At 36.3% G+C, this 27,172-nt stretch overlaps 1 protein-coding gene across 1 annotated transcript; it reads left to right on the top strand.

The window, feature by feature from the left end:
- The first annotated feature begins 246 nt into the window (after nt 1-246).
- Nucleotides 247-15,563, top strand: LOC110456269 (3-hydroxyanthranilate 3,4-dioxygenase-like). The gene is made up of 10 exons (XM_021506887.1): nt 247-376; nt 2,848-2,929; nt 3,554-3,637; nt 4,234-4,340; nt 5,771-5,872; nt 6,047-6,087; nt 7,484-7,629; nt 9,896-9,964; nt 13,478-13,560; nt 14,679-15,563. Exons 1-10 carry the CDS (start codon nt 279-281, stop codon nt 14,755-14,757), a joined length of 891 nt encoding a protein of 296 aa, XP_021362562.1. The 5' UTR covers nt 247-278; the 3' UTR covers nt 14,758-15,563.
- Nucleotides 15,564-27,172: the final 11,609 nt, after the last annotated feature.

Raw genomic sequence — 27,172 nt, 5'->3', positions numbered from 1 at the left:
TTAATCAAATGCAACAATATGTCACCGATGTTAGACTTGCTCAAGTCCCAGTTTTGTGAAAACAGTTCCTGTATCTGGCCCCACCCACAACTTATTATTTTTAATGCGTGACAGTAAATTGTAAGGATTATTTTTACGATGATTTAGGCATGTATCATCAAAGCTTTCGTCAATAGACATCAAGTCAACCTTATTGTTCTTAGTTATTTCATTCCTGCCACAAATAAATACCCCATAAGTGCCCCTTCAATAGGCCTACAACGAGAAGACCGGCCATCATGACTTCGCCTGTCACCGCACCTGTCCTTAACAACACCGACAAATGGATAGAGGAGAATCAGAAGTTTTTCCTGCCTCCTGTGTGCAACAAGATGATGTAGGTCAAGCTCTGTTTACTTTATCTAACTATGACCGAGTTCACCTGAACTTTTGGCTAGATCAGAGTCACGCTCGCTTGCCTGAATGAACTTCTTCACCGACCGAATTTTATTACTTCAAAGCATGCGAATGTGGCCACGGCAAGTTGATTTGGTCAAGCTTTTATTTCGTATGTTCTATAGATGATATTGTTACCGTCGTAGAGTTCTATGATTAGGCCTAACAAGAGACACTTGACAATCGCACGCGAGTCTTAATTGACACAGGAATTCTCATTGCTTAACGTTGGCGCTGGTTCGAGAGGTATCAGTGGGGGATTTACTTACTGTTTTCAGTTATGGGCTATTTCATCTACAAGTAAACTCATAAGACTTGACCAACAATTAAGGTGTAGCATGCACCATATGTGTTCTACTTTAAAAGTGAAATTAAGCAGACATTTAGTGATTATAAACACAAAATCATATAACTTGGGTCCTTACTTACCCCCAAATTGGCTTCACCGTGTTTGTCGTAATAAGCACCCTTCCCCGTATACTATTAAACCCCCCCACCCCATTTTCTTATTGAATGAGAAATGTTTATGGTCCCCATTTTTACAAACAGTCCCGCCATTCTGCCCCTCTCTGAATAACAAAATGCATTATTATATTCACATTTTTTAAGACAATGCATTCTTGCAATATGACAAACTGTTTCACGGCCAATTTTAAAAGTAAAAAAAAAAAACTACTTCATACCATGTTNCCCCCCCCCCCCCCCCCCCATCCTTCCTCAGCTAATTTTTTCATGCACCCAGGCAGCTCACAAGCCTATAATAACATATAGAACATATCTATGGGGATCCATTTAAACTGCCATTGCTGTTATGGATATAAATTTGCAAGAGTCTTATCCAAAAAGGTCATGATTTTTTTTTCAAATGTGTAGTCATGTATGTTCCCAAGCTTTTAAATTATTGTCATGCTATGTAACAGGAGAGGGAAAATGCAACACAGCCAGACCTGGATTGGAACTTGTAATTAGTAACCTCCAACTCGAGATAGACACACAAACAGGGGTACATCCAGTCCAACTCGGCTACAATTTTTTTTTATATGATTAGAACTTTTTTAGTGGTGGAATACTAAAAGAACAAGATAAGAAACAGTCCTGAAGTTGAGTCACATGATTGATAATGTATCGCTGTTGCTATCTTCATCCATCATTATCTCTCATTAATTAACAATATAAGCTTTTTGTCAAGAACCACTGAAGGTTTTTCAAGCTTTGTTCGAAGGTTCCTGAAAAAGTCCCAAAACCAAGTGTTAATTTTTGTGCTGATCCAAAAATGAAAAATGACTGCGCTGGTCTCTGGTTTTAGCAGTGTAATTTCTATATCTTCTGAAAAACCACTGGAGCAGTTATGGTTGACTGGGTTGATCCCTATCCATTTATGGTTGACTGGTTTGATCCCTATCCATTTATGGTTGACTGGTCTGACCCTTAGTCAAGGTATGGTTGACTGGTCTGACCCTTAGTCAAGGTATGATTGATTGGTCTGACCCTTAGTCCAGTAATGGTTGACTGGTCTGACCCTTAGTCAAGGTATGGTTGACTGGTCTGACCCTTAGTCCAGTTATGGTTGACTGGTCTGACCCTTAGTCAAGATATGGTTGACTGATCTGACCCTAATTAGTCCAGTTATGGTTGACTGGTCTGACCCTTAGTCCAGTTATGGTTGACTGATCTGACCCTTAGTGAAGGTACACCAACATACCTTTTCTGGTATACATGAATACATTGCACACATAGATGCACCTCCTTAAATGACCTCAGCTGTTGATTGTTAAACTTGATAAAACCAAATCAAACCTTATCCAGATATGGTTGGCTGGTTTGACCCTTAGTCCAGTTATGGTTGGCTGGTTTGACCCTTAGTCCAGATATGGTTGGCTGGTTTGACCCTTATCCAGATATGGTTGGCTGGTTTGACCCTTAGTCCAGTTATGGTTGGCTGGTTTGATCCTTATCCAGATATGGTTGTCTGGTTTGACCCTTAGTCCAGTTATGGTTGACTGGTTTGATCCTTATCCAGATATGGTTGGCTGGTTTGATCCTTATCCAGATATGGTTGATTGGTTTGATCCTTATCCAGATATGGTTGGCTGATCAGACTCCTAACTAAATATGCTTGGCAGATACTATCTTTTTCCTGATTTGGATAACTTAACTCTTACCTTGGTATGGGTTGTTCTCAGATCTCCAATTTGGAATGCATCTTGAGAAGTCTTTCATACTCAGGTATGTGTACTGACTGGACCGTAGCAGTAATGACATTGTCCAATCAATGTCCGGCTGTCTTTAAGTGTGTGCTGGTCTGGATCCTAAGTTATTAGTGAATTGTTTGATATGGCTTCCACAGCATACTACATGTAGTACCGTTAATCACTGGAAATTAAGTGCAATTTATGTTACTTTTTTATGAAGGCACAACGAGGGACAGATGAAGCTATTCTATGTTGGAGGACCCAACCAAAGAAAGGACTACCATATTGAGGAGGGTGAGGAGGTAAGACTCTTCAGGATGGCCTCACAAACCACACCTACCAATTGCATATGTATATATATACAAGTCAAACTTTAAGGACCTGTACATGAAAAAATCCAACTTATGATATATTGTTCTGTCTCATTATGCAAACAGAATTCATTCTTATTAAGCTGGTATACTTACCTGTGGTATATTGAGAGAAGACTGTTGTGATTATGTGTTGGCTATGATCATTTTATATATATTTTTTACAGAATTGTGTCTTTAGCTCACCTGGCTCAAAGAGCAAGCTGATGCCATCCATCCATTAACTTTTCTTTCAACCTCTTCTCCTCAAGAAACACAAGGCCAATTACAATGTACAACCAAATTTGGTAAAACAAAATACGGCAGAGGGGTTAAAATCTTAGGTATCTCAAAAGAATTTCCTCTCAACAAACCAGTAGTCACCTGATTTTAATATTTATTATTGAGCACCCTAAGTTAATGTATTTCAAAATTTGTGAAGTAAAACAGAATGTATGTATAGGGCTGCAAGGGAACACTTTGTAACACATTACCTGAGAGCACTCGAGCTTAAATATAAAGTCACAATATATTCTACAATAAAATATGTAATGAGATAATCCTATTCAATTCTAGCTGTTCTACATGATAAAAGGGGACATGTGTTTGAAAGTTGTGGAGCAGAACCAGCATAAAGATGTACACATCAAAGAGGGAGAGGTATGTATGTCACTGTAGGTCAGGGAGGGAGGGATATGTATGTCACTGTAGGTCAGGGAGGGAGAGGTATGTATGTCACTGTAGGTCAGGGAGGGAGAAGTATGTATGCCATTATAGGTCAGGGAGGGAGAGGTATGTATGGTACTTAGTCAGGGAGGGAGAGGTATGTATGTCACATAGGTCAGGGAGGGAGAGGTATGTATGGCACTAAGTCAGGGAGGGGGAGGTTTGGATTTATCATTTACTATATGTCAGGGAGGGGGAGCTTTACATATCACCATAGGTCAGGAACAAGTATGTGTATGTTACTAGGCAAGGGAGGAGAATATATATCACTATTGGGCAAAAGGGGGGGGGGGATATAGATATATATTTCACTACAGTTTTTTTCCATTTTTGCTTTCACTTCATTAAGCAATATCATATATAGTTTGAGATATGGTTGAAACAGGGCATTGTTCTTGTCAAGTTGTATGCTTATTTAACAAATTGTCTGACAGTGTCTCTTAAGTTTTGAATACAACTGATTAACCAATGGTTACAGGATTGAGTTTTCTTATATCTACTTCAAAGACAGCAAATTGTTTTGTTTGCAGATTTTCCTGCTGCCAGCTAGAGTAGCTCACTCCCCACAGAGACAAGCTAACACCATCGGTATGGTGATAGAAAGGGACAGGGCAGAGACAGAGAAGGACGGACTAAGGTGAGTAACAACTGGGCAGAGACAGAGAGGGACACTCTTAGGTGAGTAATAACTGGGCAGAGACAGAGAAGGACGGACTTAGGTGAGTAATAACTGGGCAGAGACAGAGAGGGACACTCTTAGGTGAGTGACAACTGGGCAGAGACAGAGAGGGACAGTCTTAGCTGAGTGACAACTGGACAGAGACAGAGAGGGACAGACTTAGGTGAGTGACAACTCAGAAGACTGAGTGATAACTGGGAAGAGAAAAAGAGGGACAGAATTAGGTGAGTGACTACCAGTCAGACACAGAGATGGACAGACTAAGCTGAGTGACTACCATTCAGACACAAAGTGGGACATACTTAGGTGAGTGACAACTCAGAAGACACAGAGAGGGACAGACTTAGCTGAGTGACAACTCAGAAGACACAGTGAGGGACAGACTTAGCTGAGTGACAACTCAGAAAACACAGACAGGGACAGACTTTGGTGAGTGACAACTGGGAAGAGACACAGAGGGACAGACTTAGCTGAGTGGCAACTCACACAGACAGGGACATACTTAGCTGAGTGGCAACTCAGAAGACACAGAGAGGGACAGACTTAGCTGAGTGACAACTCAGAAGACACAGTGAGGGACAAACTTAGCGGAGTGACAACTCAGAAAACACAGACAGGGACAGAATTAGGTGAGTGACTACCAGGCAGAGACAGAGAAGGATGGACGTAGGTGAGTGACAACTGGACAGACTCAGAGAGGGACAGACGTAGGTGAGAGACAACTGGGCAGACTCAGAGAGGGACAGACTTAGGTAAGTGACAACTGGGCAGACTCAGAGAGGGAGAGACTTAGGTAAGTGACAACTGGGCAGACTCAGAGAGGAATAGACTTAGGTAAGTGACAACTGGGCAGACTCAGAGAGGAACATACTTAGGTAAGTGACAACTAGGCAGACTCAGAGAGGAACAGACTTAGGTAAGTGACAACTGGGCAGACTCAAGAGAGGAACAGACTTAGGTAAGTGACAACTTGGCAGACTCAGAGAGGGACAGACTTAGGTAAGTGACAACTGGGCAGACTCAAGAGAGGAACAGACTTAGGTAAGTGACAACTGGGCAGACTCAGAGAGGGACAGACTTAGGTGAGTGACATCAGGCAGACACAGCAAGGGACAGATGAAAGTGAGTGACATCAGGCAGACACAGAGATTGGACGGACGTAAGTGAGTGACATTGAAATATACTGGGGTGATTCAAGTGAAGAACATTAAAAGTTATTTAGAATTTAGGACAAAGTCGTGTTAGGTGACACTGACGTCATTTAAAACAGATTCAGGTGACAGACAATGGCATATATAACATTAGCATCTGTTTAAGTGAGAGCCGTTAATGGCTGGTAGCCTGACAGGACTTTTGATGTGGGATGAACTGTGAGTTCTGTGTTGTAGGTACTACATAGAAGAGAATGGTGCCTCGACCCTAACCACTTTGTATGAGGAGTGGTTCCACTGTGAAGACCTTGGTTCCCAGCTTGGGCCAATCATCAAAAGGTAACCTAACCTTAATACCACTCAAACAATATCCAGTTTAGCTTCTCTTGAAAAGATGGAGTAAAGTTTTGTTCCAGGTACTAAGTCACACTAATTACAGCATTTTGTCACATTCATTACAGGTAAATTTTTTCACACTGATTACAGGTATTTTGTCACATTTTTTTGTTACAGGTATTTTGCATCTGAACAGCACAAGACGGGACAACCAGTAGGTAAGCTTTTCCATCAATTATTTATGTTAATTTTTGCTGTCAGCTAAAAAAAAGTGTCATTGACAAGTAATGAGATATCCTTCCCCTGTGTTATAAGTAATGAGATATCCTACCCCGGTGTTATAAGTAATGAGATATCCTATCCCTGTGTTATAAGTAATGAGATATCCTATCCCTGTGTTATAAGTAATGAGATATCCCACCCCTGTGTTATAAGTAATGAGATATCCTACCCCTGTGTTATAAGTAATGAGATATCCTACCCCTGTGTTATAAGTAATGAGATATCCTACCCCTGTGTTATAAGTAATGAGATATCCTACCCCTGTGTTATAAGTAATGAGATATCCTACCCCTGTGTTATAAGTAATGAGATATCCTACCCCTGTGTTATAAGTAATGAGATATCCTACCCCTGTGTTATAAGTAATGAGATATCCTACCCCTGTGTTATAAGTAATGAGATATCCTACCCCTGTGTTATAAGTAATGAGATATCCTACCCCTGTACAAGAGTATAGTATGATTGTCTACTTTAAACATGAAGCTTTCAGTATTTTTTCTAAACATTTTCTTCAGGTTGTTAAGTATGGATTATGAGAAGATTCTTGTAGCACAACCAATCAGTGTTTCTATGTGACGTTTTGATGACTAATATGGTATGTACTCGGTCACCTTCATCAGACTGTCTGATGAAGATGACGGAGTACATACTGTACTAGTCCTCAAATCGTCACATAGAAACACTGATTAGTTGTGCTACAAGAATCTTTTTATAAGCCTTCAGTAGGTTATTTACAAAACAGAATTTTTTATCAATACATTGTAATGTGTTATCCATAGATTGTGCCATTCTACAATGTGGAAATTGTTAAAGTCTAATCATATTGACCATTACCACAAGTTACATAAATTTAATCCATTTTGGAAAACCGAGTTTCAACGGTAAATACCAATCAAACATTGACACATATCAAAATTGATTCATTGTTCCTGTAGCTCTGGTCTACTGCTAAAACAAATTAATTCATTGTTCCTGTAGCTCTGGTCTACTGCTAAAACAAATGATTTTTATTTCCAAAAAACTTCATATAAGTTTCTTCAGGTATGGGTTCATTTTGAGCACGATAAAAAGTTAATTAAGCAAAACAGCACATTTATGCGTGTTTTTTAATGAGTTATGAATTCTTACGTTTCCTGGATGAACTGCCGGATTTTTTTTGTCATTTTGTCAATTTATAGCCAATAGCCAAACATCTAAAATATCCTCATGTAGTGACATCCAGGTCATCTAGTGACGAGGTAAAGCTTGATAAAATGGCAATGCGGAAATATATACCGCATGGACACGTATGACGAGACAATGTATGTATTGTAATGTTATTTTGTTATATAGGGACTATTGAAAAGCCACCATTTGAGCTTGATTCCAAAGTAAAGTTAGTAAAACCATTCTGTCTGAAGCATTGGATCGATAAAAACAGGGCAGATATGGACAGTAAAGGTGTGGTGAACATGTTTGGCAGCAATAGCCAGTTCCAGGTAGGTCAACAGATCTAATAAACACATGTAGGTCAGGTCAACAGATCTGGTTAACACATCTAGGTCAGGTCAACAGATCTAATAAACACATCTAGGTCAGGTCAACAGATCTAATAAACACATTTAGATCACGTCAACTGTTCTGGTAAACACATTTAGATCACGTCAACTGTTCTGGTAAACACATCAAGGTCAGGTCAACAGATCTGGTAAACACATTTAGAACAGGTTAACAGTTCTGGTAAACACATCTAGGTCAGGTCAACAGGTCTGGTAAACACATTTAGATCAGGTCAACAGATCTAGTAAACACATCTAGGTCAGGTCAACAGATCTGGTAAACACATGTAGATCAGGTCAACAGATCTGGTAAATACATTTAGGTCAGGTCAACAGATCTGGTAAACACATCTAGTTCAGGTCAACAGATCTAAAACACATCTAGGTCAGGTCAACAGATCTGGTTAACAAATCTAGGTCAGGTCAACAGATCTAGTAAACACATCTAGGTCAGGTCAACAGATCTGGTAAACACATCTAGATCAGGTCAACAGATCTGGTAAATACATTTAGGTCAGGTCAACAGATCTGGTAAACACATGTAGGTCAGGTCAACAGATCTGATAAACACATCTAGGTCAGGTCAACAGATCTGGTAAACACATTTAGAACAGGTTAACAGGTCTGGTAAACACATTTAGATAAGGTCAATAGTTCTGGTAAACACATTAAACACAGCTAGGACAGGTCAACAGATCTGGTTAACACATCTAGGTGAGGTCAACAGATCTGGTAAACACAATTAGAACAGTTTAACAGTTCTGGTAAACACATCTAGGTCAGGTCAACAGATCGTGTAAACACATTTAGGTCAAGTCTACAGATCAGGTAAACACATTTAGATCTGGTCAACAGATCTGGTAAACACATTTAGAACAGGTTAACAGGTCTGGTAAACACATTTAGATAAGGTCAATAGTTCTGGTAAACTCATTAAACACAGCTAGGACAGGTCAACAGATCTGGTCAACACATCTAGGTGAGGTCAACAGATCTGGTAAACACATCAAGGTGAGGTCAACAGATCTGGTAAACACATCAAGGTGAGGTCAACAGATCTGGTAAACATATCTAGTTCAGGTCAACAGATCGTGTAAACACATTTAGGTCAAGTCAACAGTTCTGGTAAACACATCTAGGTCAGGTCAACAGATCTGGTAAACACATGTAGATCAGGTCAACAGATCTGGTAAATACATTTAGGTCAGGTCAACAGATCTGGTAAACACATCTAGGTCAGGTCAACAGATTAGGTCAGGTCAACAGATCTAATAAACACATCTAGGTCAGGTCAACAGATCTGGTAAACACATGTAGATCAGGTCAACAGATCTGGTAAATACATTTAGGTCAGGTCAACAGATCTGGTAAACACATCTAGTTCAGGTCAACAGATCTGGTAAATACATTTAGAACAGGTCAACAGATCTGGTAAACACATATAGGTCAGGTCAACAGATCTGGTAAATACATCTAGGTCAAGTCAACAGATCAGGTAAGCACATTTAGATCTGGTCAACAGATCTGGTAAACACATTTAGAACAGGTCAACAGTTCTGGGAAACACATCTAGGACAGGTCAACAGATCTGGTAAACACATGTAGGTCAGGTCAACAGATCTTGTAAACACATCTAGGTCTGGTCAACAGATCTGGTAAACACATCTTGGTCAGGTCAACAGATCTGGTAAACACACCTAGGTCAGGTCAACAGTTCTGGTAAACACATCTAGGTCAGGTCAACAGATCTTGTAAACACATCTAGGTCAGGTCAACAGATCTGGTAAACACATCTTGGTCAGGTCAACAGATCTGGTAAACACAACTAGGTCATGATCAGGTCTACAGATCTGGTAAACACACCTAGGTCAGGTCAACAGATCTGGTAAACACATTTAGGTCAGGTCAATAGCTCTCGAAAAACTTTTCTATATCAATTCAGTATAATCTTTTCATGCTTTGAATAAATTTGTACAAATGTAATTGTGGCATTTCATTGAGAGTTTCAAACACTTATGTTGCCTATCTACTCATACAATTTCATTTAAATATGTTTTCTCTTTCAAAATTACAACGATGTAAATTCTTCCCTTTTTAAAAGGACTTTCTCTTTATAGCTTATTAATGAGATTTGAACGATTTCAGTAAGTCTGTTGGGATTTTCTTTCATAAGGCGTTACTTGTATGGTATATTGTACACTGACAGGTTGATGTTTTTGGAAAAGGAGAGAATACAGGAAAATGTGATACAGCTGAAATTTTCATTTGGCAGCTGGTGAGTAATTCAACAATGGTTCGGTCAACAGATGGTATAAATTACCACAAGTATTACTGCAGTTTGTAATGTGAGTGATCTTAATGATGAGATATCATACACATGTCTTTAATAGAAATTGTGTTAAAATTAATGAGATATCCTTTCTCTGTGATATATTTAATGAGATAGTGATCCCTGTGTCATAATTAATGAGATATCGTATCCCTGCGCTATAAGTAATGAGATATCCTACCCCTGTTTTATAACTAATGATATATCCTATCCCTGTGTTATAAGTAATGAGATATCCTACACCTGAGTTATAGGTAAGGAGATATCCTATCCCTGCGCTATAATTAATAAAATATCCTACCCCTGTGTTATAAGTAATAATATATCCTATCCCTGTGTTATAATTAATGAGATATCCTATCCCTGTGTTATAATTAATGAAATATCCTACCCTGTGTTATAAGTAATAATATATCCTATCCCTGTGTTATAATTAATGAGATATCCTATCCCTGTGTTATAAGTAATGTGATATCCTACCCCTGTGTTATATGTAATGAGATATCCTATCCCTGTGTTATAAGTAATTATATATCTTACCCAAGTGTTATAAGTAATGAAATATCATACCCCTGTGTTATAAGTAATGAGATATCCTATCCCTGTGTTATAGGTAATGAGATATCCTATCCCTGTGTTATAAGTAATAATATATCTTACCCAACTGTTATAAGTAATGAGATATCCTATCCCTGTGTTATATGTAATGAGATATCATATCCCTGCGCTATAAGTAATGAGATATCTTACCCAAGTGTTATAAGTAATGAGATATCCTATCCCTGTGTTATAAGTAATGATATATCTTACCAAAGTGTTATGATTAATGAGATATCCTATCCCTGTGTTATAAGTAATGAGATATTCTACCCCTGTGTTATAAGAAATGAGATATCCTACCCCTGAATTAAAAGCAATTTCAATTTCAAAGTATTTTATTGACAATACATATATAATACAAACATATAAGTTAACATTAAAGGAGATATTTGAACAGTATTGACAAAAGAATAAGACAACAGGCTTTGCCTATATCAGTCTTCTTCTAATTCCGGTAGATATGTACAATGCTTAAATATATAAAATGTTGTGATTCGTTTCCTCTCACACTCATGCACACCCACACCCACACCAGCTTATGTCTAATACTCGTTATTTAAGGGATAAAACTTGCCTGAATAACAATAATTATAACAATACATGAATATTCATTTGGAAATTTATCTAGCACGTATAAGTAACGAAACGTTTTGATGATTTAATATAAGAGTCAACATGTATAAGAATAGTTTTATTTAATTGGTTGGATGCATTACTAATACCATATACTAAACAGTGCAGATTTAAATATCCTACTAGATTATAAATAGTGGTAATATGATGCCTAATATTAGAATACAGAGGACATTGAAAGAAAAAATGTATTAGATCTTCCCTCTGTACACCACATACACAGGAAGCATCATCAATCAGATGGTCTTGTAACTTATCACAGTTAAGATCACTTTTAAAATTTCTTAGCTGACATAAAATTATGTTAAGTTTCCTCGGAACACAGTTAATAAAAGTTTCTGAGACGGATGTATCAAAGGTTTTTTTAAGTTTCTTTTTAAAAGATGAAATTGAGATGGAGTCTCGTACAGTGCTATCAAGTGCATTCCATTTTACCATTGTAGAAGGGAAGAAGCTATTCATATAAGTAGTAGTTCTTGTCTGTGGTATATTAAAGAATCTGTTATTTCTGAAGGTATAGTTATTATTTACATTTAGAAATGGTTGAATGATATTATCGAGATAAGTTGGAGTGTAATTATTAAGAATCTTATACATTAATGTTAGTTTATGATTTTGTCTTCGTGTGTGTAATGTTTCAAGTTGTGTTTCAGTATACAGAATATGATGAGATGTACCTCGTCTGAGGCCAGTAATTAAACGCATAGCTTCTAGTTGAACTGATTCTAAAAGATCTGATTCCGATTTGGTACAATTATCCCATACTATATCAGAATATTCTAGCACAGGTCTTATATAAGAGACATATAATGTTTTTAATGTATTCCTATCAACTGTAGTTTTTAAAATTCTAAGAATACTTAGTCTAGAGTTCGCTTTCTTATAAATATTTGAAATGTGATCTGACCATGTCCCTTTACAAATTAAAAGCAATGATATATCATACCCCTGTGTTATTAGTAATGAGATATCATACCCCTGTGTTATTAGTAATGATATATCTTACCCAAGTGTTATAAGTAATGAGATATCCTACCCCTCTTTTATAAGTAATGAGATATCATACCCGTTTTTTGGATAATGATATATCTAACCCAAGAGTTATAAGTAATGATATATACTCTCCCTATTTTATAAATAAGATATCCTACCCTTGTATAAGAAGTAATGAGATATTATGCCCCTGTGTTATAAGTAATTAGATATCCTACCCTTGTATAAGAAGTAATGAGATAGTATACCCCTGTGTTATAAGATATCCTACCCTTGTATAAGAAGAAATGAGATATTATACCCCTGTGTTATAAGTAATGAAATATCCTACCCTTGTATAAGAAGTAATGAGATATTATACCCCTGTGTTATAAGTAATAAGATATCCTACCCTTGTATAAGAAGTAATGAGATAGTATACCCCTGTGTTATAAGATATCCTACCCTTGTGTAAGAAGAAATGAGATATTATACCCCTGTGTTATAAGTAATAACATATCCTACCCTTGTATAAGAAGTAATGACATAGTATACCCCTGTGTTATAAGATATACTACCCTTGTATAAGAAGTAATGAGATACTATACCCCTGTGTTATAAGTAATAAGATATCCTTCCCTTGTATAAGAAGTAATGAGATATTATAACCCTGTGTTATAAGATATTCTACCCTTGTATAAGAAGTAATGAGATATTATGCCCCTGTGTTATAAGCAATTAGATATCCTACCCTTGTATAAGAAGTATTGAGATATTATACCCCTGTGTTATAAGTAATAAGATATCCTTCCCTTGTATAAGAAGTAATGAGATATTATGCCCCTGTGTTATAAGTAATAAGATATCCTTCCCTTGTATAAGAAGTAATGAGATATTATACCCCTGTGTTATAAGATATCCTACCCTTGTGTAAGAAGAAATGAGATATTATACCCCTGTGTTATAAGTAATAAGATATCCTTCCCTTGTATAAGAAGTAATGAGATATTATGCCCCTGTGTTATAAGCAATTAGATATCCTACCCTTGTATAAGAAGTAATGACATAGTATACCCCTGTGTTATAAGATATCTTACCATTGTATAAGAAGTAATGAGATAGTATCCCCCTGTGTTATAAGATATTCTACCCTTGTATAAGAAGTAATGAGATACTATACCCCTGTGTTATAAGTAATAAGATATCCTACCCTTGTATAAGAAGTAATGAGATATTATACCCCTCTGTTTACAGGAGGGAAGCTCTACTGTGACTGTTGAAGGGAAGGAGTATGCAGTCGGTAATAATGACTCACTGCTTGTTCCTATTGGACAGAGGTAGGTCAATACCATGATACACGCTTTGTCACAAATGTCAATGTTATTATGCGATGTGAAGCATATTCTTGTGAAGTTAACTGTTTGTTCAGCTGTGATTTGTCAAAAACTTCTTCATACTGATACTGGTACTGAACTCTGCTAAATCCCAGGCCCTTCACACAAGTATCGGCATGTATCGGGGAGAAGCTTTTCCGTTGTACAAAGCAATAGCCATCTGCACCAAATACCAAAATTCTGAAGGAGAAAGTGATATATTCTGAAAAGCAAAGTCAAATGTATGTAAGCCAGAAATTGATGTAGTTAACCACAATGATTGAGTCACATTATGAATGAATCACACTATAATTAAATTTCACACCGATTGAATCATACTTTGATTGAATCACACTATGATTGAATTTCACAACATTTGCTTCACACTATGATTGAATCACACTATGATTGAATCTTACTATGATTGAATTTCACACCAATTGAATTGCACTATGATTGAATCTCACTACGATTGAATCTTACAATGAATGAATCACACTATGATTGAATCACACTACGATTTAATTTTCTCTTTACACTATGAATGAATCACACTATGATTGAATTTCACACCAATTGAATCACACTACGATTGAATCTCACTAAGATTGAATCACACTACGATTGAATTTCACTTCACACTATGATTGAATCTCACTATGATTGAATTTCACACCAATTGAATCACACACTGATTGAATCACACTATGATTGAATCTTACAATGATTGAATCACACTATGATTGAATTTCACTTCACACTATGATTGAATCTCACAATGATTGAATCACACTATGATTGAATCACACTATGATTAAATCTCACTATGATTGAATCTCACTATGATTGAATTTCACAATGATTGAATCTCGCTAGACACAGAAATAATACTCACTTGTATGTATACTAGTCTGTTATATAGCTAGTAATTATCCTTTTTCACAACACACAATGAATCGTGGATCACATTGTTTACTACTACCAAATTGTACAGATATTTTACTGATGATGTACGTTGCAATCATATTTTTGACTTAATAAACATTAAATTTGTTTTGACACTTAAAATTTCCTTTTTTCAGTTACACATCAAAGCGTGAACAGGGATCTTTGTCTCTTATCTGCTACCAGGACCCCACACGCAAGGTTGTCCCAGAGTAGCAAGGTCAAGGTTGAGTTCTAAAAACTTTGCTGTGGCAGGAAGTCAAGTGTCCTTTATAAGCTTAGAAAGTTGACTGACAGAAAGTTGACTGTGACCTTCACTATTAGCATTACCAAAACAATTGATCTGAACTGTCAGTATTGTAAATATCAAGGTCAGGGTCAAGCTGTCTTCCACCAATCACCCTGTGAGGAGGAGTGTGATACGTGTTACACTGTACCGAAGTAAGGCAGTATTATTACAGTTCTATTTTATCTGATCGTGTAACGATTGGTTGTGGTTTATTGCTGTTGTGTTTTTATATCTTGATTTACATTAACTCATGTAGTCAGTTGTATTAATCTTTTAACTCCAAAGATTTGTTGTTTCTGTTAAGTTTGTTTTCTGTAGGAAGTGTGCAGACACACTTACTGAACTTGACCTCATTTATTGCATTCCAAAAGGTTTGAATGCATAGATCAGCATTGCTTATGAAATAGAGACATACCCTGGTGGTCTGATATATCTGGCAATTAAAGCTTTGAAAAAGACTTTCAAAATTTGCATTAGCGTCAACCAGTCTGTAACAAACAGGCCTCTGAATCCAGTGTATCATTCAAGGATTGTAAGATTTATGTTCAAACTCGACTGATGTAAACAAATTTTAGTAATATTGTGTCTGTACAATAACTTGGTGTTCCTTTGATCCTGTAGTGCACTGGGTAAGGAAACTGTTTGAATGTTTTAAAAAGGTATATGAGTCAAACAGTCAATATCAAATGAAATAATAACTTTGGAATCAAAAGTTTGCCTCTTTAAAATATTTCGAAATAATTACGATGTCAGAATACTAGTTTGCAGTACTTTCATTAAACAGAACCTGTGTTATTGATCCTAATATCATTTAAAACATTTCCGGAACAATTTCCATAAATGATATAGAAGAGTTCCTATTTAATACTCACACCTGTTACATTTATATACATGAACATCAACTTGTTTCTGTAGTGCTCTACTTTGTTGAAATAACTTTTAATATTATAATCATTTTGCGATAAAGTACATTTGAGTCTCGTAAATCAGGACGTTTACATCTGAAAGCAAGTCCAAGAGAGAATGCTTTCTAAAGTACATGACGTGTCACATTAACTCATGATCATTCACCACTGAAATTTCATTATGAACTATTCCAACCTTTAAATTCGAAGAATTCAAATGTGTCGCCAGCGGTGAATGAGTTTGAGCCATACTTCATCCTCGTTACTCCAGGGGTTACGCTCACTTTCACTATTTACACCCCTGGAATTTTGTATATGCCCGACTTCAAAGTCGGTTAATTTTACAGATTCTTTTAATGTACAACAAAGGATCAAACTAGTCTTCCAGTCACATCCGCAAGGTAGTGCATACTGGGCTTTCTATTTTGCTATGACATATTCCAGGTGTGCAGTAAGCAAAAGTGAGCGCGACCCCTTGAGTATTGAGGACGACATTAAAGTCAGTCACTCGAAATATGCTTCTGACTTTGATCCTGAACCAATCTAGGCACAGGAAACATGGATCCTGAACTAATCTAGGCACGGGAAACATGGATCCTGAACCAATCTAGACACGGGAAACATGGATCCTGAACCAATCTAGGCACGGGAAACATGGATCCTGAGCCAATCTAGGCAGGGGAAACATGGATCCTGAACCAATCTAGGCACGGGAAACATGGATCCTGAACCAATCTAGGCAGGGGAAACATGGATCCTGAACCAATCTAGGCACGGGAAACATGGATCCTGAGCCAATCTAGGCAGGGGAAACATGGATCCTGAACCAATCTAGGTACGGGAAACATGGATCCTGAACCAATCTAGGTACGGGAAACATGGATTCTGAACCAATCTAGGCACGGGAAACATGGATCCTGAACCAATATAGGCACAGGAAACATGGATCCTGAACCAATCTAGGCACAGGAAACATGGATCATGAACCAATATAGGCACGGGAAACATGGATCCTGAACCAATCTAGGCACAGGAAACATTTGTATGTGGTGTTTCTTTTCAGTACAAAGTAAAACTTTTTATGTTTACAGAAATCTGTATCCTCATATTGTAAAACAAATAAATATACAGCATTTGATATAGCACCCTATCTAGCTAGCATTAGCCACTCTTAAGCGATCTACAGTACATAGATATAGGATTACACAATCCATACAATAAATACAATTAGCATGTACATTAATCAATAAAAAAAATGAGCAATTCGCAGGAGCTGTCTTATCAGGCGCTAGCTACTAGTCATATGCCACCTGGCTAATATCTCCCTATGTGTGTATGCTGGCGATGTAACGTGTTCTGTTTGTAGTGGGACCGTGCTTCCAACGGCATCATTTATATTGCCACCTATCTTGAATGCTTCAGCACAGATACTGCAACATCCACCCTAGACCAATTCATACTCCACCTGGGTTGTTGAAGTTGTGTGGGCAGGAGAAAAACACTTTCTCTGAATATCCATGTGTATGACCACTTTGGGGATCGAATCCCGGCCGCCTGCGTGGAAGGCCAGAGTGTTAACCACACCACCAATCCGCCATGAAATTATAAATTGTAAATAATTATGATGTCATTTCTTCAAATTAACATAAAATTTGTTGAATTTTGGATTGAATTTTAAAAGAAGGTGTGACAGTGAGACTTAAGTCTTAAACTGTTTTGATGGTACTCTTCCATATTTAAGTGCTGTGTAACAGCCTCAGAAAAGTTTTTGAAATTTAAACAGGCATTTAATGCTGTGAAGAAATTGTGTTTCTAATTTCATTATCATTAAGACTGCTTTTATTAGTCTGGTGCAAACATTTGTATTGGTTGAATTTGAAACTACAGGCACAAAGCGGGACTGAGACTGACCTCAAGAAAATTTGATTAAAATTAAATGGCTGACTGTTGCTAGTTTATGGTAACGCTGCATAAAAGTTCTATTCACATATACATTGTATATATATTTATGGCGGTGTAATCACATAGAATCCCTATTTCTTTTTATTTGAGACAACACTTAAACTGTGCATTTTGACCTTTGCCAATGAGGTCGGTCCACTTCTGTCCATGTGCTTTCGTTTAATACAGAGTATTTCGGTCCATTTCAACTGGATAAATTAAAGTGGCCCAGGTTATCATCTGCATATCATTTTAGATTTTACATAATCAAGACAACTGCCATTAAACAGATTTTATTGTTTTTGTGTAAATATCTAAAAAAAAAGTTGAAATATGATACTGACATATATAATTACTCAAGATCTATTTTCCTTTAGTTTTTTTCTGTAATAAATGTCTTTGAAAATATAAATTCCTGGTACATCTTTTGTGATAAAGTGGGACTTCATGAGACCAGACATATTATCTTTCACAAAAAAAAATCTGGAGTAACAAATTTCCCATGAAACAGGAATTGATATAAGAAAAGAAAAGGAATCGATAGAAGAAAATAATCTGTGAAGAACATAAGGTTTGACAAGAACTTTTTTTCTAAATTGGCAGCATTTGGATAACGGAGGTTTCACTTGCATGTAAGGATTAATGCTTACTAGCCTTTAGAAGTATGACCTTAGGTACCGTATGATGTGCTGTCTTGTTCACAGATGAACCTCTTGTTTTGTTGATGAAATCAAACTGATCTTGTAATATACTAATTCTTTAAGATATATTTTAATAAATTTTGTCACACATTCAGATATATTTTAATCAATTTTGTCGAAGACATTTTATATATATATATCTAATAAAAAAATAAAAAAATGTTTTGTTTTATTGACATTTTTGTTTGCCAAGCATCTAGACAACACAAATCACACCTATCAAACTATTTCAAACAGAAATAAGGTATTCAGAAAGCAAGATAACACAACCTTAAGCTTCCAGGCGACAGACACCCATCTTACCCGTATCTATATAATCTGGTGTCCTGAAAGACCAACTGTAGCTCAAATAAGGATCTATACTAGAGGAGGCAACAGACACCCATCTTACCGGTACCTATATAATCTGGTGTCCTGAAAGACCAACTGTAGCTCAAATAAGGATCTATACTAGAGGAAACAAATTCTTCACCCTTTTGATAGACCTGTATAGCCTATATGTAAAAGAGTCTGACAGACACAATAAGTGTAGATTATAGCTAGACTTTTGTGTTCTGTCTGACTCGCTAAGGATATAGACTAGAGGTCAGGTTTCTCTGTCCAGACAGACTCCGTAAGGACCATCTAGATTAAAGGTCAGTCTTCTGCATTCTGACAGACTTAATTAAGGTCTAAACTAGAGATAGGATTTCTGTGTTCTTACAGACTTAACAAGGGTCTAGACTTTGGGTCAGAATTAATTGTTCTGACAGACTCTAAAAGGTCTAGACTAGAGATCAGATTTCTGTGTTTGACAGGCTCCAGGCTAGAGGTAAGATTTCTGTGTTTGACAGGCTCTAAGGATCTAGGCTAGAAATCGGATTTCTGTGTTTGACAGGCTCCAAGGATCTAGGCTAGAAATAAGATGTCTGTGTTTGACAGGCTCTAAGGGTCTAGGCTAGAGATCAGATTTCTGTGTTTGACAGGCTCTAGGCTAGAGATCAGATTTCTGTGTTTGATAGGCTCTAGGCTAGAGATAAGATTTCTGTGTTTGACAGGCTCTAAGGATCTAGGCTAGAGATCAGATTTCTGTGTTTGACAGGCTCTAAGGATCTAGGCTAGAGATAAGATTTCTGTGTTTGACAGGCTCTAAGGATCTAGGCTAGAAATCAGATTTCTGTGTTTGACAGGCTCTAGTCTAAGGATCTAGGCTAGAGGTTGCTTCTCGGTTCTGACAAGTTCAATATATATACTCCAGTATTATATTAGAGGTCATGACCCTAATAAAGTTCTATACTAAAGGTCAATTAAGTCGATTCCAACACACCCCTTTGGTACTCGGAGTGGTAATGCATATTGTACTGTACACCAGAAAATGTTTGCTAAAGTTTAATTATCACCTGTCGTAATGAGGGTGAAGTTACCATTAACGCAAACGTTGTGCAATATTAATATGAATAGTAATTAAAAGTGAAGGTAAAAATGGATTATTCTGTTTAAAAGGCAACTTTTACTGTGCAAGAATTTCCAGGTATACAGTACATGTACCTTATAATATTCACTTTGAAAAATACAACAACAAAACACACAGTTGATGATGGAAACTTTATTCTCCCTCAAGGAAACTGATGTGACAAATTATTTAAAAATAGAAAACATGCCATGTACCAGTATATGAGTAGGACAAAGGACTTAACCAAGGGGACACCACTCTGTCTCAGGTAAACAGGGTTTTATTACTAAAGGTTATTACAATATCAATGTCCCAGATTTATTTTATAAATTAAAAAGGTGAGTTAACATGGGATAATGCTAATGGATTTATAGTAGCTATCAAGAATCACATTGTAGAAATAATAATTGCTACCAAGGATAGTAATGAAAATGTCGTATATAGTGATAATAGAAGTAAGTCATTTGTTTTCATGTAAAAATAGAGAGAATTAAGTCCATATCTTGTTTAACAATGAAACTCTCGATACAGAATAAAGTGTGAGCAGAGCCTATCAATACTTTGTGTTATAATGCTGTCGTTCGTTCAGCAACATTACAGCGTTATAAACCGAGTCAGTGATATCAAGGGACATATGTTGGGGAATTTGTAAGAATAATGGTTAAACTGGACATTGAAATATGTTGGCAGTAAACTACGTGGTCATTGAAATGAAGGGCATCCTATCAAAGTTTTACTGTATAAACGTTTTTGAAGTGCTTAAATTGAATTTACCATATTCCGTAGTATTATATAGGTATCTATGATAACATAATCATCATTATTGGGTAAGGGGTCAAAAGACGGAATGGGGACCTGGGGCCTGTTTGTTTAGGCTGAACAACCAGTTTGTCTGTTTTTAAATGTAACATTTTCGGGTATAAATCCAGGTGAACCTGCAATTGTTCATTTTTGCCTGAAAGCACCATCAGATTACTAGGTCTGACCTTATTTCATAAACCAACAACTCTGGTTCAACTGGTTCAACTGCTTGGATTGCGATAAACGGAAGCAGCCCAGGATTTCCAAATAGATTGTATTTAAAAGTATTTAATACAGAAGTTGTTAATACTTATCATGCCTTACAAGGAAAGGGCGTCTAAGATTTCTAACAATTGATTAACTAAATTTGACAATTACTAAATAAATAATGTCCAATTCTAAAAATCACCCAAAAAGTTTTCTGCCCAAGAAATGGAGCCAAGCATTTCAAATCTCTGTTTCTGACCCGCAATACAAATGGAGCCAAGCATTTCAAATCTCTGTTTCTGACCTATAATGAGTTGTACACCGCATTACCTACTGAGCTAAAAACGAAAATTTAACATTAGTTGACCAAAAACACAAAAATTTCACTAAAAATTGATATGGTCATTTGAGCAAGAAACCTGTATTATATGTTGAAGTACTGTGTATACTGAAAGTATGTATAAAGTTGAAAGTAAATCTGACAATTATTAAAGAATTTATGTCCAATTCTCAAAATCACCCAAATTTTTATGTTTCTGCCAAAAAAAATTGTTGTGGTCATCTGAGCAAAAGTCCCATATTATATGTTGAAGCACCGTGTATACTGAAGCAATGAATGAAATTTGAAGTAAATCTAAAAATTATTAACGAAGTTGTGTCAAATTCTCAAAATCACCCAAAACTTTGTCTTCTGCCCAAAATAATAGTTGTGGTCATTTGAGCAAAAACAAACGTATTATATGTTGAAGTACTGTGTAAACTAAAGGTGTGTATAAAATTGGAAGCAAATCTGACAATTATTAAAGAAAATGAAAATAAAAGTGATGAGCAACAACACCACTGAATCTGGTACAAAATGTAATGTTTGATTTACATCCTAAGTGCTGACATGTTTCGGCAAAAGGTAGGCCGTCTTCAGAGCACAGTTACATGATGTTTGCAACTATGGTAAAATGACAATAAAGGTCATGTGACTAGAACAATAAATAATAACTGTGACATCATCAAGTTGCTAAGAGCTACAGTCTGGTAGGGTGAAAAGGTTTGGCTATTTTTGATTGGTGCATAATAGAATAAGTGTGATTATAGATTATATAAAAGTATCATAGTAAATGTGAATGAATGAATTGTGTAGTATTACAGAACAGAAATAAGGGATAGTAAACATGAAGTTAAATGTATCAAAGTGCTCAATCAAAACTCTAAGGTTATTGTTCTGTCTTTTAAGGAATAGAAATTGTAATAGAAAGAATATTAAGCATGATTAAATTGTTAGAACTGTTGTAAATAGAGTATAAGTCAATAAGCAGGTGAGCAGTTCTAGAGTGTTCGATTAGGATAAGCCCAGAAGAAGAAGAGGTCCTTGCATCAGTGAGTTCTGTAGGGTAATCATGTAATTATTAAAGAAGTTATGTCCAATTCTCTCTCAAAATCACCCAAAATTCTATGTTTTCTGCCAAAACATTTGTTGTGGTCATCTCAGCAAAAAAGCATATTATAGTTATATTGAAGTACTGTGTATTCCGTCTTTACGTATTGCAGAGTTATCTGCTCTTGTTAGCAGGTATTGATTTTTGTGTCATTAGTTTGTTTGAGAAAATTGCGTCGTTTTCTCAAAAATTTATGACATTACTTTCACAAACAAATGATGTAATAATCAATACCTGCTCACAAGAGCAGATAATTCTGCAATATGAAAAGACAGAATACTGAAGGTGTTCAAGAAATTTGAAGTTAATCTAACATTATTAAAGAAGTTATGCCCAATGTGAAAAATGTAAAAACAAAATCAAAAAATGAAAATAAAATCCCCACTTTGACTTCATAGTATGAAAGGTAGACTCTAAAAGAACCTTCATGCAAAATTTCAACACCACAATGCCAATATTAACTGATTAAGAAGCATATAACGAAAACTTAACGTTGAGCTAAACGCAATGTTTGACGCCGTCGCCGGAAAGGCAGCACCTTAGTCTCGCTGATATATTTGCTAAAGTAAATTATAATAACAATAGAAGTACACTGTCCTGGAAGCTTAAACAAATTTTGATATTTTAAAAGATGCTAAATACAAAGTTAATCAAGTTTTGTTGCATTGGTTGGTATAGTTAATGCCATTACGATATATAATATTGGTATCATAGTAAATACTGTCTGAGCAGTTCGTAGTGTTAACTTGTTTCTGCTAAGTATTCTTAAAAATCCATCATGAAAAAAGTGTTGTTAAATATTAACAAAGTAAAATATACACACATACATGAACAAAAATATACACATTTCTGTCAATAACAATTTGTCAATAACCAAGCGTGCAAAAAAACAGCAAATCTAGTGTTAAGTACCAATAATGGTAAAACTACAAAAACATGACCAACACCTATCTATCTACAAAAACAAGATAAAAAATAAAAACCCTAACCTGACTATTACCAAGCTTTTCCCTTTTCTGAGCCACTAAGATAAAGACACCCCAGGAACCGGGGCCAGGATACCATTTGTAAAATTAAATTGTTCAGCAATGATCCACACCAATAATTATAAACAGACTGGTTATCAGACTCATAATCAAGATAACAATCATATAGACTGAAAACCACCAATCTTGTCTGCTGGATAACCAAACTAGCAAAGTAGTGAAGCAGACGTAAAACCACTCAAACAAAAAAGTTAATATATAGTTATATATACAGCATTATTAGGGCCCCCGTATCGGAGATACCGGTGCCCTATAGTAATCACTCTGTCTGTCCGTCCGTCCACAAATTTTGTTCCTGGCTGATAACTTTGGTATTTATTGACTGAGGTCAAGGTCAAAGGTCAGAGATCAAGATCACTGGGTCAAAGGTCAAGGTCAAATTTTGTAGCTTTTCACTAATGAGCATTTTATGTCTTATGAAGCAAAGTTGGTCAGAATTAAACAAAGAGTCCACTGACCAAGGTCAAGATCACTGGGTCAAGTTCAAATTATGTATCTTTTCACTGATGAACATTTTGTCATGACACTATGAAGCAATGTTGGTCAGAATTAAACAAGGAGTCAACTGACCAACGGTTAAGGTCATTGAGTCAAAGGTCAAGTCAAATTTTGTATCTTTTCATTGATGAACATTTTTTAATATGTTATTGTGAAGCAAAGTTGGTCGGAATTAAAGAATAAGTCAACTGACCAAAGCTCAGGGTCACTGGGTTAAAGGTCAAGGTCATTTGGGTCCAATGGTCAAAGACAAAGTGGATCTCTGACTTTGACACTGGCTCTTGATGGGGTAGGTATTTAAGGTGAAATAAAACAAGTCAAAGCTTACGAATGAGTATTGCACAGGTGCATACATTTCTGTTAGCCCAGCAAATATGGAGGTGGAAGGAAACAAGACTCACATCATATAGTACATGTAAAATGTATATTTTGCTTCCTTGAGAGTCTTTTTGAAGTCCAAATGTCAAACGTCAAGCTCAGTGATATGGGCAGTTTACTTCTTGATGATTATGGGGGATATATTGCCACAAGACGAGGCCCTTAATGACCTGTCAGTATTCTAGATAGCATCAGAAAGCTGTATCACAATGATGTAGAATATAAAAATCACAGATATTTTGTCAATTAAAATAAATTTCAACTTAACCACCAAAACAACAATAACGTACATAATAAGTATTACACGGGGCTGCGGGAGATTACAGCAGTGGATGAACTAGCCAGTACAATACAATGGTATACAATGGACTGGAGTGAAGTTGAGGTCCATATACCATTTGTGCATGTATAACCAGTCCATCATCTACCTTTTACCTGAAATACCATGCATACATTCTTCAATATTTGATAATAAAGTGATGTAACTATGTTATCTGATCATACACTAACAGTCTGTAGTAAGGTGACTGATAAAGATAGTGCCGTCGCTGGGGCTCGAACCCACGATCCTTGGCTCTCCAGCCCGATGCTCTACCACTGAGCTAAAGGGAAATTCCCTACAGCTGACTCTTGTAAGGCAACCTAATCAAGGCACATCTTTTAATCTATTCCCCCCTTTTTTTCAAACACCAACCCAGGTTCTTCGACTCCCCACCAAGGGTTCTCCTACCTTGAACGGGGAGGATCAACAGCACCAGTTTGTAGTAGGAAGAGGAATAGTGATAAAGATAGTGTCGTCACTTGGGCTCAAACCTGCAACCCTTTGGCTCTCGAGCCCGATGCTCTACCGCTGAGCTAAAGGGAAATTCCCTACAGCTGACGCTTGTAAGGCAACCTAATCAATGCACATCTTTCACAAGTCAATGTTGACAAGGGAGACGACTCTCATACAAATAATCATGTAGATCATATGAAGTGGGAATAGACTGAAGTGATTAAGAGCCCTGGCCTATATGGGAGAAAGTCACCAAGTAGGCTATTTTGAATGAAAATATATTGAATACAGTATATATTAATTTAAATGTTATAAACATGTCTTAAACTTGAAAACTGATTAAGGTTAAATCCAACAAAGTGAGTATAAAAGGTCGGTGCTTGAGTGATCAGTGCTCAGACATACACTGTAGGTGACATTTGCATCAAAAGGCCAAATAGAAACATTACATTTCCTTAAACTTGAAAAAATATAGGACAATCTGTAACACCTGTGTGTCAGGAACATCATATTGCCTGACACTTGGCAAGATACATGTATAGGACAATCTATAATACCTATGTCTTTAACGTCATATCTCCTAACACATAAAAATATAATAACAATACTGGTATATATATTATAAACTTGACAAGATATAGGACAATCTATTAGCACAGTGTCTGAAATATCACATCTTTACATACTTGGCAAGATATAGGACAATCTGTAAGACCAATGCCTAGATTATTACATCTCTTTACATTTGGCAAGATAAAAACAATCTATAAGACGAGTGTGTCATCACATCCATCTCCCCCTGTCAGGTCTATTTCTCTGTCTCAGTCTGATGTTTTATGCCTGGGTGCGGCCTGTTAATGCCTCTATGTGTGTGACTGGTCTGTTGGAATTGTGGCCCATCTGGTCCAAACATTTTCCCCATTACTCATGTATCACAAAAGTTCAATGTCCTAAAAATGTCATATTTACACGAAAGTAATGAGATCTTTCAAAATAAGTTAACTTTTATACAGCCATGGTAGTCTGTAAAACTAATAAAAAAAACAAAGGTTCAAAGTAAACACACACACATTATTGGAAACATCGATCATAAAAGACTAGCAAAACATTAAACTAGCAAAATCACTGCAATCTCATATTATTTTGACAATAAGTAAGTTAACTTTTATACAGCCATGGTAGTCTGTAAAACTAATAAAAAAACAAAGGTTCAAAGTAAACACACACACTATTGGAAACATCAATCATAAAAAAAGACTAGCAAAACATTAAACTAGCAAAACATTGCAATCTCGTATTTATTTTGACACACAAAATCATGTCTGGTTTTCTCTCTTTTAACTTAAAAAATCTGCTGCTCAACTCGTTGATACGAAAAGGCACTTACCCTGTCACCGATCTCTGGATGACAACTTCCCAGATGGAATGCACATAAAACTGCATGTCATGGCAAGGAGTTTCAAGGAGATTGGTCTGAAACTAAGGGAGAATCTTAGAACAAGATTAAAACGTTAAAAGAAAAGGCTCTTTCAAAAACAGTTGAATCAGTGATGCACTACTAAGTACTACCCGGGTAATACTACAGTCTACCAAGTTTCAAGAAGATAGACAAAAACAGTCTGAGGAAGGATTTGAATGACAGAAAAAAGCACCTAGTCTTTTAAAAACAATAAATTAAATTTCCAACTTGGAAACCACAACTTATGTAAAGATATAATAAATCTTAACAAGTTTCAATAATATTAGTAAAAACACTGAGTGAGACCTCTACACCAGATTAAATAGTTAAAAAAAAATAAAAAATATAAGAACTCTTTAACAAAACATAGGCAAATCAAAATTCCACATTGGGAAGCACTACTTCATATTGTGATTATAAAAGCTTCCAAAATTCGAAGCAAGTTGGTCAAAATTTACCGGAAACAAAGACATCTCTGCCCACAAAAAAAGTTTAAGGATTGACAGACAATGCCATCCCATAATACTTATCATAAAACAGGCATCTAAAAACACTAGGAACCACATTACAGTATTAAATACGAACTCCATCACAAGTGTCTTAGTTGACGACTTGTAAGTGTGAGGTCTACCACACCCCAGTGTTACGCAATAACTGGCTAACACATTTACCATGAACTGGCATGAAGTACTGACAAGTTTCATGAAATATGAAATGATATCAGTAAATCTCTATATGGTAGTTACATATATCTTGTCTAATATCATTT

This window comes from Mizuhopecten yessoensis, unplaced genomic scaffold, assembly GCF_002113885.1.
Source record: "Mizuhopecten yessoensis strain PY_sf001 unplaced genomic scaffold, ASM211388v2 scaffold8605, whole genome shotgun sequence".
NCBI lineage: Eukaryota > Metazoa > Mollusca > Bivalvia > Pectinida > Pectinidae > Mizuhopecten > Mizuhopecten yessoensis.
The sequence above is the reverse complement of the archived record's forward strand: the minus strand, read 5'-3'. Positions and strand labels throughout refer to the sequence as shown.